The sequence below is a fragment of the Macaca mulatta genome, chromosome 11 (assembly GCF_049350105.2).
Source record: "Macaca mulatta isolate MMU2019108-1 chromosome 11, T2T-MMU8v2.0, whole genome shotgun sequence".
NCBI lineage: Eukaryota > Metazoa > Chordata > Mammalia > Primates > Cercopithecidae > Macaca > Macaca mulatta.
The window spans coordinates 24,988,647-25,006,340 of record NC_133416.1 but is presented as its reverse complement, the minus strand read 5'-3'; the positions used below and the strand labels follow the sequence as shown (position 1 = coordinate 25,006,340).

Sequence of the window (17,694 nt, the reverse complement as noted above, 5' to 3'; positions counted from 1 at the left end):
AGAGCCTTATATAATAAAATACAAATAAATTGATAAACTAAACCACTACTGAATTTCAATTTGGAAGATTCATTTCCTTTAAAGGAAATATATTTTTTAAATGACATAAAAATCACTTCGCGTTCACTATTTCCTGTATACTCGGCTAACAAATACTCCCTTAAATTTCAAAATGTGTTGTCTAACAGTTTCTTTTCCAAAACATACGGGTCCTTTTAAGCTGCTTTAAAAACTCTTCTAGGCAATAAGAACTGAAACTAACGCGTGAAAACCCAAGTGTCGGGAACTGCTCTGAGCCCTAGGCACTGCTCATGTTTTATTCATCTCTGTATGGGTGGCTGGCTAGTTTAGCAAAGAATTTAGCAAATAAATCAACAAATACTGGTGAATAAATTAGTCATCAAACCAGGCAGATGGTTTGGCTAATTCAAATGAATGTTCTTACATTATTGCTCAGATTTAGAACAAATCCCAAATATCCCAGCCTCGAAAATTACTGGGTTTTTTTGTTGTTTGCAAGGGAAAAGGAGAAAATGAGATCTATTTTCGTATCTAGTTCCTGAAACTAAAGCTAAAAACAAATTAGTATTCCAAAAAAAAAAAATCACGTAGTAGAAATCATAACTTCCAACTTACCAGAAAACTCCTAGAGTCTCAGGGATTTTTCTCCTCCCAATTTTTTCTCTATCTATCAATACGGTGTCCCATGAAAAGGAAAGAGTCACAAGCCACTGCTCCTTCTAGTATCAGGTATTAATTTCACTAAGACGACTTTAATAATTCAGAAATATCGACTCAAACAAAACAATGTGTGTGGTGCTACCTAAGAACCGACCTAGCGATGCATGGTCGTGGTCATTACTTTGGGAATAGAGTACGCTCGCCAATCGGAGGGTTTGGGAAGACAAAACGCAGTGTGAGGCATCAATGAAAGCACATCGCAGGGGGAGGGGTGAGGAAGGAAAAGATCAGAGAGGATTAATGACTGCATTACTGGTGGGACGGGAGGAGGCAGTCGACGACCCCGTGCAAGGGGAGTGGAGAGGTTCATTTTGCAGTGACCGTGGACTGGGGAGTGGGAGGAGGGGCAACTATCAACAGGAATCTCCCCCCTGTGGATGGGTGCGTCACTTACGCAGCCGCTTCTGGAAAGAGAAAATGTGCCCTCAGGTCAATCTCAAAGAGCAACTGCGACGGGAAGGGGGAGTGACCTTCCTAGGTGTGAGGGGAAATACAGGGTCACTTCCCAACGGACTTAGGGAGGAGATGTTGCCCTAGGTCCTCCTCGGTCATCGTGGGACAGAGGCGATTGTGGTGAGGACCCCCACAGCCGCGTGAGGGACATAAGAGACCCAGAGCTGAGGTGTGGGCGTTACCTGCAGGGTCACCTCCTGGGGGTCCCAGTGAGGCCGCAGGTGTTGCAGGAGGCTCAGGGCTCCCTCCCGGCAGCGCTGCTCCTCCTGATCCTGAACGGTGACGTTCAGCTTGGGCACCTCCGGGGAGCCGGGAGGGACGTGGATGTAATTGGCCATGGCCCAGGCGACGGCGGAGACTACCACCACGACGACGGCGACGGCGACCACGAGAACGGCGGGCGCCGACAGACTGGTGGATCCTTCCGTCCCGGGGCGCCCTCGCGGGAGGGCTGGGGGCGCTCGGACGGGCGGGCGAGCGGCAGGAGAACGTCTGGAGGCGGCACTGTCGCCGATCCGGGTCTGGACAGCAGCTGAACTGAGCCCGGGCCGCTCTCGGGAAAAATTCCTGTTGTCGGCGCTTGACCGCGGGCGGCCGCGGAGCATGCCGGGGCTGGCCTGACGCTGGCGTCACGCGCGGGGCGGGGCCTGCGCTGCGTCAGGGGGCGGAGGCGGGGTTTCTCGCCTTCCGTCACAATGGAACCGCTGTACCGCGATGGACGTCGGCCTGCGATTAGCACACACCCATCCCTGGGAACTGCTGGTCTGGAAAGCGGGGCTGCTTCTCCGGGATGAGCCCGAGCCCTGCCAAGCCCCTCAAGGCATTGAAGCTTTAGCTCACCTGATCCGAAAGATCGTGGGGATCCGGGCTCGAGTTAAAGACTGAATTTTTGTGGGAAGCAAGGGACACGTTCTAAAATAACTCTAGGATCACTCTCCGAACTTGTGCTGAGTCTAGGCAAGCAGTGTTACTCAGTCGCCTTGATCTTGGAGCTGCTGTGTACTGGGGACCTCATACTAGCTGGGTTAACTGTATTCCCATTACAGTACACGGGATCGCAGTACTCGGGACAAGCTGAGTTCAGGTATTTGGGTAAGAAAACTGCAACACTTAAGTTATTTGTGGAGTAAGATGTTCGACCATACAGAGAATAATTAGAAGCTGGGGAGAACAGATTAGAGTCTGGTATATAGAAGAAAGGGAAGGAAAGGAATAGTTTTGAAGCTCAACACTAGAACGACCCGATGTCCGTGCCAGGGTACCCCGAGTGGGCCATGAAATCTTGCGTCTCAGTGCCTTACAGGGAATGGTAGAAACTGGATAAGCTACAAGTAAAGTATTGGGGCCTCCTAATTTTCCTTTTTGATGGAGGAAAACGGTCTGGGATTCTCTGCAGCACTTAGTACTTGGTGAATACGTTTATTAGTAGTAAATAAAACCCTTAACTGGACTGAGTTTCATTAACATTCAAAATGTTTAATTACTTCACCAGCATTAAGTTTACATCCTGATTGTTAAAGAAAGAACCTACTTACCTTTGTAATTCACAAAATAATTACTTCACCTATAACGGTAAACTTCCTAAACTAAAAAGAGGGGTGGAAATGGAGCTTTATAAAACAGCAAAGAAGTTGATTTAACATTTTTCAAATTTAGTGGGTTTTTTGGCTTGCTTTTTGTTTTTATTTGTTTTGAGACGGAGCCTCACTCTGCACCCAGGCTGGAGTGCAATGGTGCGATCTCGGCCCACTGCAACCTGCGCCTCCCGGGTGTAAGCGATTCTCCCGCCTCAGCCTCACGAGTAGCTGGGATTACAGGTGCGTGCCACCACGCCCAACAAATTTTTGTATTTTTAGTAGAGACGGGTTTCACCACGTTGGCCAGGCTGGTCTCGAACTCCTGACCTCAGGTGATCCACCCACCTCGGCCTACCAAAGCGCTGGGGATTATAGGCAGGGCGCGGTGCCTCGCTGGAATGAGCCACCGCGCCCTGCCAGATTTGGGCATAATTTTCTACTAGAAACATGAGAGTGTGTGTTCCTTCCACTTGGGGGAGAAATCGTAAATATACTAATACTTTCACATTTCAGATAGTATCCCTTGCATTTTTGTATAAAATGTATTTTTATTAAGCAGTTGACATTTTAAGAATTTTAAAACTTTAAGAATTGTAAAATAATTTAAAATTATGTTGCAAACTGCACTAGTTTGTAATGGTAAATAAGAGTCCATTAACAAGTAGAAGAAAAAGAAAAACAACTGTTAGGTACCTGAGAAAAAAAGTAACAAAAATGTACAGGATCCATGGATAAAATTAATGGAGAAATGAACCATATTCATAAATGAGAAAAGATTAATATAAAGGACTCAATTTTCCCTGAACTAATCAGTACATATAATGCAGTTCCAGTTAAAATCTCAAAAGGGTTTTTTTACTGAACTTGTTAAAATGACATTGAAATTCATATCAAAAGTTAAGGTCCAAGAAAAGTGCTGTAATTGGGGAGAGAGGAATGGGGACAGGTAAGATAAGGGAATATATTGGGAGGACCAATCCTACCAGGATGTATTATATATTGGTTTAGGTATGGGCACATAGGCTACTAGAACGTAATGAAGTCCCAGAACAAAACCCATACACATATGAGAACTTTGTATATAACAAAAGTACCATTACAAATTAATGAGAAAGTCCAGACTGATCAATGAACAGAAGTGGTACAGTTGCTTTTTGTATGAGAAAAAAATTTTGATCCCTCTCTCTTATTAGGCATAAAAATTAATTTGGGGAAGATTAAAAACCTAAATGTTAAAAGCAAAACTTTAAAAATGTACAAGAAATATCAATTCTTATCAACCTAATCTACGGATTTAATTCTAATCACCCCAGGTTATGTCGTAGATATCAGCAAACCAGTTCTAATGTTTACATGCAAAGTCACAAGAGCCAGAGTAGCCAACACAATATTAAAGAAAAACAAAGTCAGAAAACAGACTTGAAGACAGTATAGCTGGGTGCAGTGGCTCATGCCTGTAATCCCAGCACTTTGGGAAGCTGACGCAGGAGGTTCACTTGAGCCCAGGAGTTCAAGGCCAGCCTGGGCAACACAGTGAGACCTCATCTCTCCAAAAAAAACTTAATTAGCCAGGTGTGGTGGTGCACACCTGTAGTCACAGCTACTCAGAGGCTGAGACAGGAGGATTGCCTGAGCCCAAGAGATTGAGGCTGCAGTGAGCCATGATCAAGTTACTGCACCCAAGCCTGGGCAACAGAACGAGACCTTGTCTAAAAAAAGAAAAAAATAATAGTATACATTCCAGTAATCAAGACAGTGTAGTATTGAGGCCAAGCCGAGTGGATCACTTGGGTTCAGTAGTTTGAGACCAGCCTGGCCAACATGGTGAAACACTGTCTCTACTAAAAATATAAAACTTAGCTGGGCGTGGTGGCAGGCACCTGTAATCCCAGCTACTTGGGAGGCTGAGGCCGGAGAATCACTTGAACCTGGGAGGTGGAGGTTGCAGTGAACCAAGATCACACCACTGCACTTCAGCCTAGGTAATAGAGTGAGACTCTGTCTCAAAAAAAAAGAAAAGAAAAGAAAAAAAGACATGTAGTACAGTGTAGTATTCTCAAAAGAATAGATAAATAGATCTATGGAACAAAATAGAGTCCAGAAATAGATCCACACAAATACTGTCAACTAATATTTAACAAAGGAAAAAGGCAATTCAAATTTTGAATAAATGGTGCCAGAACAACTGGATATACACTTGCAAAAAAAAAAAGGATCCAGACACAGACCTTACACCTTTCACAAAAAGTAATTTAAAATGGATCGTAGACATAAATATAAAACACAAAACTATACAACTCTTAGAAAGCAACGTAACAGAACATCTAGGTGACTCTGGGTTTGGCAGTTACTCTTTAGATGCAACATCAAAAGCGCAACCCATGAAAGAAAACTGGTAACTTGTACTTCATTAAAATTAAAAACTTTTGCTCTGCAAAAGATAGTTAAGAGAATGAAAAGACAAGCCACAGACTGGAAAAAAAATGTTTGCAAAACATATTCAATAGAAGACTTCTATTCAAACTATACAAAGTACTCTTTAAACTTAACAATAGAAAACCCCAATTTTAAAATGGGCAAAAGATCAGAACAGATATCTCACCAAGAAGATATACAGATGGCACAAAAGCATGTGAAAACATATTCAATATCTAAACAATGAGATACTATTACATATCTATTGGAATAGCTGAAATCCAAAACACAACCAACCAAATGCTATGAAGATGTGAAGAGGAACTATCATCGCTGGTAGGATGCAAAATGGTACGGTCACTTTGGAAGACAGTCTGGCAGATTCTTACAGAGTTGAACATAGTCTTACCATACAATCTAGCAGTCATGTTCCTTGGTACCTACCCAGATGACCTGAAAACTTATGTCCACACAGAAACTTGCACACTAATGCTTCTAGCACCTTTATTCATAACTGTCAAAAATTGGAGCAACCAAGAAAATAGATGAATGTACAATAAAAACTGCTACATCCATAAAATGGAACATTATTGAATGATGAAAAGAAATGTAGGATCAAGTCACAAGAAGGGAAGAATGGAGCATAGGAGATTTTTAGGGCAATGAAACTATTCTATATGATATTATAATGGTGGATGCATGACATTATAAATTAGTCAAAACTCACGGAACTATGCAATACAAAGAGTGAACCTGAATATAAATTGTGGACTTTAGTTCATATTTGTATTTTTGTCAGTCAACATACTCCCTTGCTGTAGTAGTTAATAAATGTAAATGAATAAAACAGTCAGAAAATATAGAATCATATCTCTATGATTGTAAGTTAGAGAAGGATTCCTAAACAGACTCATAAAGCACGTACTATGAGGAAAAAGGATTGATAAATTTGAAAACATTAAAATTTGAAACCTCATGACTGAAAATACCATGAAGATAAATGACAAGCCATAAAAAGATAAGATATTTGCAATGTGTATGATCAAAAAAGTATTTATATTCAGGATACTACTAATAAATAAGGAAGTTAATCACCCAGTAGAATAACTGGCAAACAAATAGCAGTTTGAAGAAAAAGAAATCCAAATAGCCAATAAGCTTTTGAAACGGTACCTCCCTAATTGTAATGTCTAATAATTAAGATAATGTAAATTAGAATAATAATGAGATACCATTTCACACCCATTAGATTGGAAAAATTTTGAAGTCTGATAATGCCAAGTATACATTTCTTGTGGAGAAGTATATTTATTTGTAAAAACTTTGGAAAACAATTTTGCAAATTTGTATAAAGTTAATGGTAGACATTCTTTACCATCCAGCGGTTTCAATTCCAGGTAGATGCGAAAATCCCATACCATGTACATGATAAAGTGTGTACAAGAATGTTCACTGCTGTCTTGCTCCTTGTATTGCTAAAAACTGGCAGCAGTCTAACTGTCCCACAATATGAAAATGATTAGGTGGATGGATAGTTAGATCAACAGATCATTAGATGTTAGAGAGATAGGAATATATTATGACAGAATAAAGATGGCAAATGGAACATATGCATCTACTTATGCACATATTCAGGAGGCAACAGCGGTCCTAGAAGTCGAAATTCAAGCAATAGTTCTGGAAACCCAACAGCCCTTCTGGTTAGTTGAGTTCTCTGTCTCTTCTCTCCACCTGTTTTTACCTATCTTCTGTTTCTAATTGTCTGGTTTTGCTTCCTCATGATTTCTGTGTACTGGCTTCTTTTCATGTGGCTTCCTATCATTTAGATCTTACTCAAAAGTTGTTCTCTGGAGGGGCATTTCCATCCATCACTTCCCTTATCACAACGACCTGTTTTATTTTTTATATATCATAAAACAATGGGAGTTACCTTGGAATCAATGTATTCACTTTTATTTTCCCAGCAAAGCAGCAAAAGTTTATTAAGCATAGTAACACTCCCAGAGAGGGGAGAGTGCGCTGGCCTCTGTGAAATGAGATCAGCTAAAATCAGCGTATGTTTTATTTACCTTTTTAGTGTCCCTCTTACGTATTAGAATGTTAATGCCAGCAAAGCAGAGCCACAGCTTGTCTATTGCCACATTTCCACTGCCTACAATAGTGCCTAGAACATAAAAAGATAATAAATGCTTAAGTCCACCTAATTAGTCCTGAAACTGTGCCAGTCTCACATAAGAATAGCACTCAGCCAGGGGCTGTATCCGCTTAACTCATTATGCTGAAATCACCTGCCTGATCATTTCCTAGGCCACTGGCCAGCCCACTAGTTATCTTTGAGTCTGGAAAAAAATCTTAGCTACAGGGTGTCAGTAAAATATTCCAACATCTTGCAACACAGGTCGAGAGAATATAACATAGCTATAAAGATGTAACATTATTTTGAAGTATACAACACATTTAATAGTCCCTTTCCCATACTTCACATGGCATTGGGACCCTCCAATACCTGGAATGTCCTGCCTCCTATGTCTGCTTCTTACACCCTTACTCATCCTTCAAAGCTTAACTCTCCAGCAATCTTCTTCATGGAGCTTATCTGGATTTTCCTAGTCCAAATTTACTTCTCCCTCTTATATATCTGTTAAAACACCTACAAAATTCTGCTTTATGACACCCACATTGTAGATTTAAGTCATAATGATTATACCACATATAAAAGACTAGAAAAGCTGTTTCTAACTTGTTACATAATGAGCATTTGTATGAGGGAATGAAAGGATCACTGAATATGAACCCAGGGGTGCTCTGGTTGTTATGTGACAAGGGTGTGGATTCAGACCCCAAGAGAGGGTTCTTGGATCTCATGCAAGAAATAATTCAGGGCGAATCCACAGTGCAAAGTGAAAGGAAGTGTATTAAGAAAGTAAAGGAATAAAAGAACAGCTACTCTATAGACAGAGCAGCCCCAGGGGCTGCAGATTGCCTATTTTATGGTTATTTTTTGATGATACGCTAAACAAGGGGTGGATTATTCATGCCTCCTCTTTTTAGACCACATAGGGTAACTTCCTGACATTGTCATGGAATTTGTAAACTGTCATGGTGCTGGTGGGAATGTAGCAGTGAGGACAACCAGAGGTCACTGTCATCACCATTTTGGTATTGGTGGGTTTAGGCTGGCTCCTTTACTGCAACCTGTTTAATCAGCCATCCATCTTGTTTCTTCTGAGCAGCAGTCAGAGATCACTAGTTGGTTTACAGGAATAAGCAGGGCTGGCCTAAATTGCAGAAAGAAAAACAACAGATGAGACTAGAGTTTAATAGCAAGTATACCATAGTTACTGAAACATAATCTCTCTCCAGTTTCCCATTGTTACTAAAGACAAATTATGGTAAGACCAATTTGCTTTATTATACTTGGCTTGATTATTTGTATAAAGTGTAGCAAAAATCATAATTTGCCATATAGGCTTTTTAATTGGCTTTGATGGAAATTTGTTCCATAAGGAATCTCAGATAAGACTTTTTTAGAGCCAAGTCCTGCCATGGGTTTGTACCCTCAAATACCCAAGTTGAGTAAATTCCTTTCCTCTTGGGGTCCCAAGATAACTTGGGGCTTCTGGACCTGAGAAAAAGTGACATTCTTTACTTATCACAGGTAGAAAACCTGTACAAGGGACTGTGTAGGCAAAGTATGAGTCCAGTTCCCCAAAGGGCTTTCATTGGTTTTACAAGTCAAGTTTGACTCCTTAAAGGAAAGCACACCATTCCAGTTAAAGCCTTGGTAAAATAACCAATTTCTCCAATTGCGTCCTGTTGCAAAAGAAAACTGATTCTTATTGCACTTATGCAAATAAGCACACTTAACTTATTGCCATACGTTAAGAATACTCACAAATAGTCTCCAAATTCTGGAGAAATCAGATAGAGAGAAACAAATATGCTCCAAATGTTATTCACAGCAGTATAGTTTACTCAATTGCTACAAGCTGTAAATAGCTCGAAAGAAAAGTTTTCTTGACTCTGGAAAAAAAAACAAAGGATCAGCAATGTTTTAAGCAAAAAGTCACAAAGATTACTTCTGCTTTTTATTGATTCTGGTTATTTAGTTAACTCCTGTTTTGCTTGATATTCATGAACACTTTAGCTGTCTGTAACAGTTCTGAAAGTTGTTTCCTCTATTCTAATGTCACAATTTTCAAAGTGTCAGAAACCTGCATATAAGAATGTCTGTTAGAGTTCTATAGCTGATTATAAACCAGCTTCTATGGAGAGTTAAAACAAGACAAAAATTGTCTGTGGATGACGAAACGTCTTAGGACAGCCACAGTCAAAAACACAATTGACAAAGGAATTTTGGTTACCTCTCTGGCACAAAATGATTTTATGTAACAATATAATTACTCATAACACACACTAAGCCATATTAGAATTACAGAAGTTTCCCATAATTTTGGAACATATATTAATAACACATTTACAGCCCAAAGAAAACCAAACACCATTTCATATTTGATAATGCTTCCTATGTAATTTATTTTTCTTGAGACAGAGTCTCGCTCTGTCGTCCAGGCTGGAGTGCAGTGGCGCAATCTTGACTCACTGCAAGCTCTGCCTCCTGGGTTCACACCATTCTCCCACCTCAGCCTCCCGAGTAGCTGGGACTACAGGCACCCGCCACCATGCCTGGCTAATTTTTTTGTAGTTTTTGGTAGAGACGGGGTTTCACTGTATTAACCAGGATGGTCTCAATCTCCTGACCTCGCGATCCACCCATCTCGGCCTCCCAATGTGCTGGGATTACAGGCGTGAGCCACCGCGCCTGGCCCTATATAACTTTTATACCAAATAAGCCAAATGTCACTGTTGCATTAGTGCATTATTGATATCAAACCCAATTCTTAATGAAACCTTATCAATAAATGTATTTAATTTTTATCAGTTTGACCAAAGGTAAGATTTTCATAAACCTTTTACAACCCTTTACAATTTTTGTTAAAGAGCAGATCATAAGCAGGGTTTTGCTTTAAGAAAAACCTGTTAGGCCAGGCACGGTGGCTCACACCTGTAATCCCAGCACTTTGGCAGGCTGAGGTGAGTGGATTGCCTGAGGTCAGGAGTTTGAGACCAGCCTGACCAACACAATGAAATCCCATCTCTACTAAAAATACAAAAACTAGCTGGACATGGTGGTATGCACCTGTAAACTCAGCTACTTGGGAGACTTTGATAGGAGAATCACTTGAACCCAGGAAGCTGAGGTTGCAGTGAGCCTAGATCACACCACTGTACTCCAGCCTGGGCAACAGATCGAGACTCTGCCTCAAAAAAAAAAAAAAAAAAAGGGAAAACCTGTTGTGCTTTTATTCCAGTGGTTAATTTGCAGAAAAACTGAATAATATCCCTTTAACTTTAGCCAATGTCCACACAGAATCTGTTTTACGGGTTAATTTTTCATAAACCATTAGACATTTTTCCTTTCTTAAACAATCCTTTAACACTTTAGGCAGAAAAAAATCTACCTTCCCATGACTTCTTATACTCTTTCACCAAAAACACATTTTACTTTCTTTACACACCTTGCATGTAAAGTTGTTTCTTTGTAGTTTTAATTACATGTTATAATGTTAACTTTTAGCAACTTCTATTTTTGGTGAAAACCTTGGTAAATCTGAGATTTTAATTATGTACTAAGTGTGGATCCTACTCTAAGACACACCAGGCAGAAGTACATATAAGAGCTGACTCTCCAGCATAGCTAGGGGGTGTGGCTAATTCTACATGTTCCCAGGCCTTACCTTACTTAAGCAGGCAAGTTGTACAGTAAGAGTCATGGTAGCATTGTATGAAGCATTTAGAAGGCCTAACAACCTTTGAATTGTACATTTCTTGCATAAATTCCCTCCACAAATCCTTTCAAGACTTACACAGACTATCTGAGACATTCTTGAACTTTCTGACTTGCCCTAAACATCAATAGTCATTTTACTTTAAGACAAGAATTGGCCATACAAGATCATTTCTCATATAAAATCTCTTTTTTTATAATTTTCTTTGTATAGCTAGGGTGCATGGTGAATTCCACATGTCCCCAGACCTTATCTAGAATCTAATGGCTTTAAGATAGGTAAATTGAACAATTTTCAAGCAGTTTATGACCTTAAAGCATTTAGTAAACTTATTATCTGACCTGCATAATTTAGACCAAATATCTTTACTTACCAATAATTTTTAAAACTACCTTGGCCGGGCACGGTGGCTCATGCCTGTAATCTCAGCACTTTGGGAGACTGAGGAGGATGGATCACGAGGTCTGGAGTTCAAGACCATCCTGGCCAACATGGCGAAACCCCATCTCTACTAAAAATACAAAAAAATGAGCTGGGCATGGTGGCATGCACCTGTAGTCCCAGCTACTTGGGAGGCTGAGGCAGGAGAATCACTTGAACCCAGGAGACGGAGGTTGCAGTGAGCCCAGATTGCACCACTGCACTCCAGGCTGGTGACAGAATGAGACTCCATCTTAAAAAAACAAAACAAAACTATCTTTAGTTCCCAAAGATTACTTAAGTCACATGACTAAAAGTCATTACACTTTTTTACTTTTCTGATAAAATATTAAGCTCTTATTATTTTTCAAGTAAAGCTATTTCATATGTAAATGTCACAAACATAATACATATAAATACATAGACAGAAGATACAAGATCATCCCCTAGGCCAGGAATTGAAACCTGAATCCAGGCCACTATTGTGAAAAGAGAAAGCATGACCACATGGTTACAAGGTCAAGTTCCCAAGGGCATAACTGACCAGAGAGAAACTTCATCCAGTTTACACACACACACACACACACACACACACAGAGAGAGAGCGGGGGGGAGAGAGAGAGAGAAACCAGAAATCTGACTGGTAAGAAATTCTTATCCTTTTGCTGGCATTACAGGCTTCTGGATTCCCTTTCCATGAGCAGCCCTAGTGACCCAGCTGGCTGTACACAGCCCCAACGGCCAAGCCACAACACAAAGGAAAATTATCTTTTTCTGTTCTGGCCAGAGCAAAATACATGTGACAAAATATAGACATTAGCCACTCTGCTTAGCACCCATTATTAAACTTGAAAGGCTTAAACTTGCCCCTGGTCGGGCCCCATCATGGTTAATCCAACCTCTGATCAGGAATTTCAACATGTGGTCTCTGGGCAAGATGGTCACCCTGAATAATAGAAAAGATAAGAAAGAGAAAGGAGAGAAAGAAAAGCTTTGCCTGTGGCAGGGTGGGGAAAGCAAAATGATCAGGGAGGCCAGAGAAAGACCCACCCATTGCATCGACACTGAAAAGGTCAGGCGGCTGCTACAGGGATCTTTTCCAGCAATCCTATCAGCTTTCAAGTTTTGCCTTTTGGGGAGGAAAATGCTCCCCATGTCACCCAATCCTGTACATGCCTAATCCTAGCACCCACAGGTCTCAGCATAGAGTGCAAGGCAGATTAATCCAAAGAAAATAGCAGTTAACAACCCATAGTGCCGAAGCTGTCCTTGGCCAAGAGGAACTTTATCAAGAGGGGCGTCTAATTCCCTAAATCTTAGAAGACCTCTAATCCCCTTCTAAGTTGGGCCTCTAACCCAAGGCCAGTCACGCATCCTTGCCTTTTATTAAGAGGGGCCTCTAACCCACTCTGTCTTAGGAGAGACTATAACTCCACTAACTTGGGCCTGTAACAAGCCCGTTCTTTATCTGGGTACCATACCACTTACCCAAAGTCGTCCAATCAGTGTTGCATTCTATTTCCTTCAGGTTGGGGGAGGTTTCTTTAGTATTGTCCCTTCACAATTGGCCAGAAAGATGCTACAGGACCCCAACACTTACCCAAAGGTAGCTGTTGGGTCCGGGTTTCTACACTATAGTCCCTCCTGTGGTCACTAGAAATATGTTATAGGACAGGGGTCTGGATTCAGGCCCCAAAAGAGGGTTCTTGGATCTTGTGCAAGAAAGAATTGAGGGCAAATCTGCAGTGTAAAGTGAAAGAAGGTTAATTAAGAAAGTAAAGGAATTAAAGAACAACTACTCGATAGAGCAGCCCCAAGGGCTGCTGGTTGCCCATTTTTATGGTTATTTCTTGATGATATGCTAAACAAAGGGTGGATTATTCATGCCTCCCCTTTTTAGACCATATAAAGTAGCTTCCTGATGTTGCCATGGCATTTGTAAACTGCTATGGTGCCGATGGGAGGGTGGCAGTGAGGACGACCAGAGGTCACTCTTGTCACCATTTTGGTTTTGGTGGTTTAGGCCAGCTCCTTTACTGCAACCTATTTTATCAGCAAGGTCTTTATGATCTGTATTTTGTGCCAACCTCCTATTTCATCCTGTGACTTAGAATGCCTTAACCATCTGGGAACGCAGCCCAGCAGGTGTTAGCCTCATTTTACCCAGCTCCTATTCAAGATGGAGTTGTTCTGCTTCATATGCTTCTGACATGGTCATAAATGTTTTAATTACAATGGGATTAGATTTAGTTACCAGAGTGTTGCAGGAAGTCAGGGACCCTGAACAGAGGGGTTGGAGCCATGGCAGAGGAACATAAATTGTGAAGATTTCATTTTAAGATGGACATTTATCAGTTCCCAAATAATACTTTTATAATTTCTTATGCCTGTCTTTACTTTAATCTCTTAATCCTGTTATCTTCGTAAGCTGAGGATGTATGTCACCTCAGGACCACTGTGATAATTGTGTCACTTGTACAAATTGATTATAAAACGTGTGTTGGAACAATAGGAAATCAGTGCACCTTGAAAAAGAACAGAATAACAGCAATTTTTATGGAACAAGGTAAGACAACCATAAGGTCTGACTGCCTGCAGGGTTGGGCAAAAAGAGCCGTATTTTTCTTCTTGCAGAGAGCCTATAAATGGATGTCCAAGTAGGAGAGATATCGCTAAATGATTTTCCTAGCAAAGAATATTAATATTAATACCTTGGGAAAGGAATGCGTTCCTGGGGGGAGGTCTATAATTGGCCACTCTGGGAATGTCTGTCTTGTGCAGTTGAGATAAGGACTGAGATATGCCCTGGTCTCCTGCAGAACCCTCAGGCTTACTAAGGTGAGGAGAAACTCTACATAGGTAAATTTGAGGTCAGACCGGTTCTCTGCTCTTGAACCCTGTTTTCTGTTGTTTAAGATGTTTACCAAGACAATACAGGCACTGCTGAACATAGACCCTTATCAGTAGTTCTGCTTTTGCCCTTTGCCTTGTGATCTTTGTTGGACCCTTATCAGTAGTTCTGCTTTTGCCCTTTGTCCTGTTCCCTCAAAAGCATGTGATCTTTGTTTGACCCTTATTAGTAGTTCTGCTTTTTGCCCTTTGAAGCATGTAATCTTTGTACTTCCTCCCTGTTCTTACACCCCCTCCCCTTTTTAAACTTTTAATAAAAACTTGCTGGTTTGAGTTTCAGACAGGCATCATGGTCCTACCAATATGTGATGTCACCCCTGGCAGCCCAGCTGTCAAATTCCTCTCTTTATACTGTCTCTCTTTATTTCTCAGCCGGCCGACACTTACAGAAAATAGAAAGAACCTGCATTGAAATATTGGGGGTGGGTTCCCCCAATACAGAGTAACAACATAAAGAATTTGCAGAAGAAAACATTCTGTGAAACAAGATCATGTAGGCATGTCTAACAGCTAGATCATCCACCAAATTACAAACATGTTCAAAATGAAATCACTCTCACACACCTCATAGAAAATCAGTTAATTCATGTCATTGTAGAGAGAACTGAATATTCAGGAATTCAAAACATCTGTGATACCAGACTTCAAAGACATGCATGCTTTGTCCCACCTTCCATGAAAGCAAGGGAAAAAGAAGGCCACTAAGGGCTGAGATTTTTAGAGATGCTACGTCAAAATGAGGCTGCCACTATTCTGCACTTTTCGACTTTAAGACAGACTAAGGGATCTGGTCATCTATAAAACTGCTGCAGCAACCACATTAATCATCTAAGAAAGGCTTACTACTTACATGTGTGCTCAGTTATAACACCTAATATTTAACTCTATACAACCTGCCTCTTGGTTCTTATTCTATCTTGTCTCTTTTTGTATTTCTAGAATCAGAAATTATAGAGTTATAAATTATAACTCTATTTCATACATAAGATTATCTCGAGAGCTGGAATTCTATCATTTTCCCCTTTATATCCTCAGCAGTTTTAACACTGTGTTTACACATTGTAAATTATAATTGTGGGTTTAATTGAACAAAGAAACATACCAAACTGTCCCTAATTTTCATAATCTAAAATATATAAGGGAAAAATTGTAAACATCATTATATGAGTAATGAAAAAGGATGTACCTTACAAATGTTAGATCACATCTTTAAGCCATAAATTGTAGGTCAGCACAGGAATAAAGAGATCAATACAAAAAGAAAGATTCAAGGATATATGGTATGTAGAATGTAAAAAAGGCAAAATTTTAACTCAGTAGGGGAAAGTTATTAAAAAATAATATTGAGGCTGGGCACAGTGGCTCACACCTGTAATCCAAACACTTTGAAAGGCTGAACAAGGGAGGATCTCTTGAGCCCAGGAGTTTGAGACCAGCCTGGGCAACAGAGTAAGACCCTGTCTCTACAATAAATAAATAAATAAATTAGCCGAATGTGGCCATGGTACAAACCTAGAGTCCCAGCTACACAAGAGGCTGAGCCGGGAGGATTGCTTGAACCCAGGAGGTTGAAGCTGCAGTGAGCCAGCCTGGGTGACAGAGCAAGACCCTTTTTTAAAATAATAATGATAATGATAGATTACTTTTCACAGATTTTGGTAAAGTCGTTTCAGTAATCAATGTTGCTTAAGTTGTAGTAATAGAAAATTCACAAGTGCTGATAAATACTTCATCATTATATAAATATCAAATATATGCATATATATTTGCATATATAAATGCAAACACATAATATTCTAAAACTATATTTATACATATTTATATATTATGTATATATAATATATACATACATACATTCAGTATATATATACATGTATATATAATATATACACATACATAATATAACACATATATGTTATGTATGTATATAATATATAAATATGTGCATATATAAATATAGGAATTTATAAATATATATTTCTGTATATAACAAATATACATGTATCTCAGTGACAAATACACGACTCTAAAGATGAAAAAACAGATACTTCGCTCGCTTAAATCCTGGAGGTTTCTTAATCCATTTTTCCTCAGGGCTTAGGTAATGATTGGCATTTAGTAACCACTTAATAATTAATTGTTGAGTGATAAAACTGGTGACAGACTAAATATGTTCTGCATTATAGTTTAAAATTTCTTTTTCAGACTCTATGCTGAATTGAATAATCAGCCTTTATTGTTTTACTACCATTCCAACTTTCCCCCAAATGAATGCAATCACTTTAACAGCAATTCCTAAGTTAAACTTTTAATATCTTTACACCTATTTGGTTCTTCATAAGGAATGTTTTCAAAAATGTTTTGAAATTTTGAAGAGAGGATTTCAGAGCAATTATGTACCCACAAACTACAAAAGGTTAATGCCAACTACTTGTGTGACTGCAGTATATGAAAGACACACAAGAACCATTTTTTCCAGCTTCAGATTCTACTTGGCTTTGCTCCAACGCATGCAATGTTTTTAAGACTTTCTTGCTCTTAGAGATGTAGTGAAGGGGGTTAAAAGGATGTGAACTTTGTAGTTAGACAGTCCTGCTGTCGAATTTGAGCAATTTATTACATCTCTTTTAACCTCAGTTTCCTCATCTCTGTTGTTATCACTGCAAAACCATTGCAAAACAGTGATAACAACAGTGATGCAGAGAAGATTTAAATAGATGATTGTCAAGTCTTTGAAATAATTCCTGGTGCTAGGAAGGGATCAAATATGTTTTGAGCCAATATTATTAAATATTTATCTGAATTAAATAAAATGGTATATAATAGCTATTATTGCATGAGTTATGTTATTATTAGTAAGTAGTAGAAGAGGTAAAAGATGTTCTTAACTTAATCCAGGGAAATTGTTCCAATGTTTAAACTTTAATTAGTTCAGAACCCAGAACTTCAGAATCTAGAACTGAGTTAAAACTTTGGGGTCTGCTTTTCTTTTCTTTCCTTGGGGTAAGTTTATCACAGGCTAGCAGGGAATATGCTGGGAAAAAGTAAAGAGAGTATCAAGGACCTACTTTCTCTTGTCCTTTGTTATCTACTAAGTCTGCTCATGTTACTCTCCTTTTTTTCCCATTGTATATTTTAAAGCTGCTGTGAGTAACATGACCTGGAAAGAGAGCACTAGCAAGGAATAAAGAGTGATACAGTGACTGGTGGCTAAGAGATAATGTCTGCAAGTCACCTAAAACCATTGCAGACACAGGGAGATTGGCTTTTATGGATTTGGAGGATTCCTGATTTTGAAGACTCTGATGATTGCTAAAGAGTTAAATGAA

At 39.7% G+C, this 17,694-nt stretch overlaps 1 protein-coding gene and 2 long non-coding RNA genes across 9 annotated transcripts in view; 1 reads left to right on the top strand and 2 right to left on the bottom strand.

The window, feature by feature from the left end:
• ETNK1 (ethanolamine kinase 1) overlaps window positions 1–1,819 on the bottom strand; it is a 61,738-nt gene extending 59,919 nt beyond the window's left edge. For 5 of the 7 annotated variants that reach the window (XR_013400932.1, XR_013400934.1, XR_013400933.1 and 2 more), the window contains exon 1: window positions 1,377–1,819. Coding sequence is in view for 1 of the 7 variants with exons in the window: in XM_015151275.3 (XP_015006761.2) it covers window positions 1,377–1,532 (156 nt within the window). In the remaining 6 variants the exon portion in view is untranslated. Of the gene's footprint in view, window positions 1–636; window positions 874–1,376 lie in introns of those variants that run through there. The other 2 variants (XM_015151275.3, XM_077953713.1) reach the window with 2 other exon arrangements.
• Window positions 1,820–1,914: 95 nt separating this feature from the next.
• LOC144332807 (uncharacterized) overlaps window positions 1,915–17,694 on the top strand; it is a 36,473-nt gene continuing 20,693 nt past the window's right edge. The window contains exons 1-2 of the long non-coding RNA XR_013400938.1: window positions 1,915–2,286; window positions 17,507–17,684. This is a non-coding gene — a long non-coding RNA (uncharacterized LOC144332807). The remainder of the gene's footprint in view (window positions 2,287–17,506; window positions 17,685–17,694) is intronic.
• On the bottom strand, window positions 6,841–8,004 carry LOC144332806 (uncharacterized). The gene is made up of 2 exons (XR_013400937.1): window positions 7,693–8,004; window positions 6,841–7,350 (listed from the first exon to the last, which is right to left on the bottom strand). It is a non-coding gene; the product is annotated as an uncharacterized LOC144332806 (long non-coding RNA).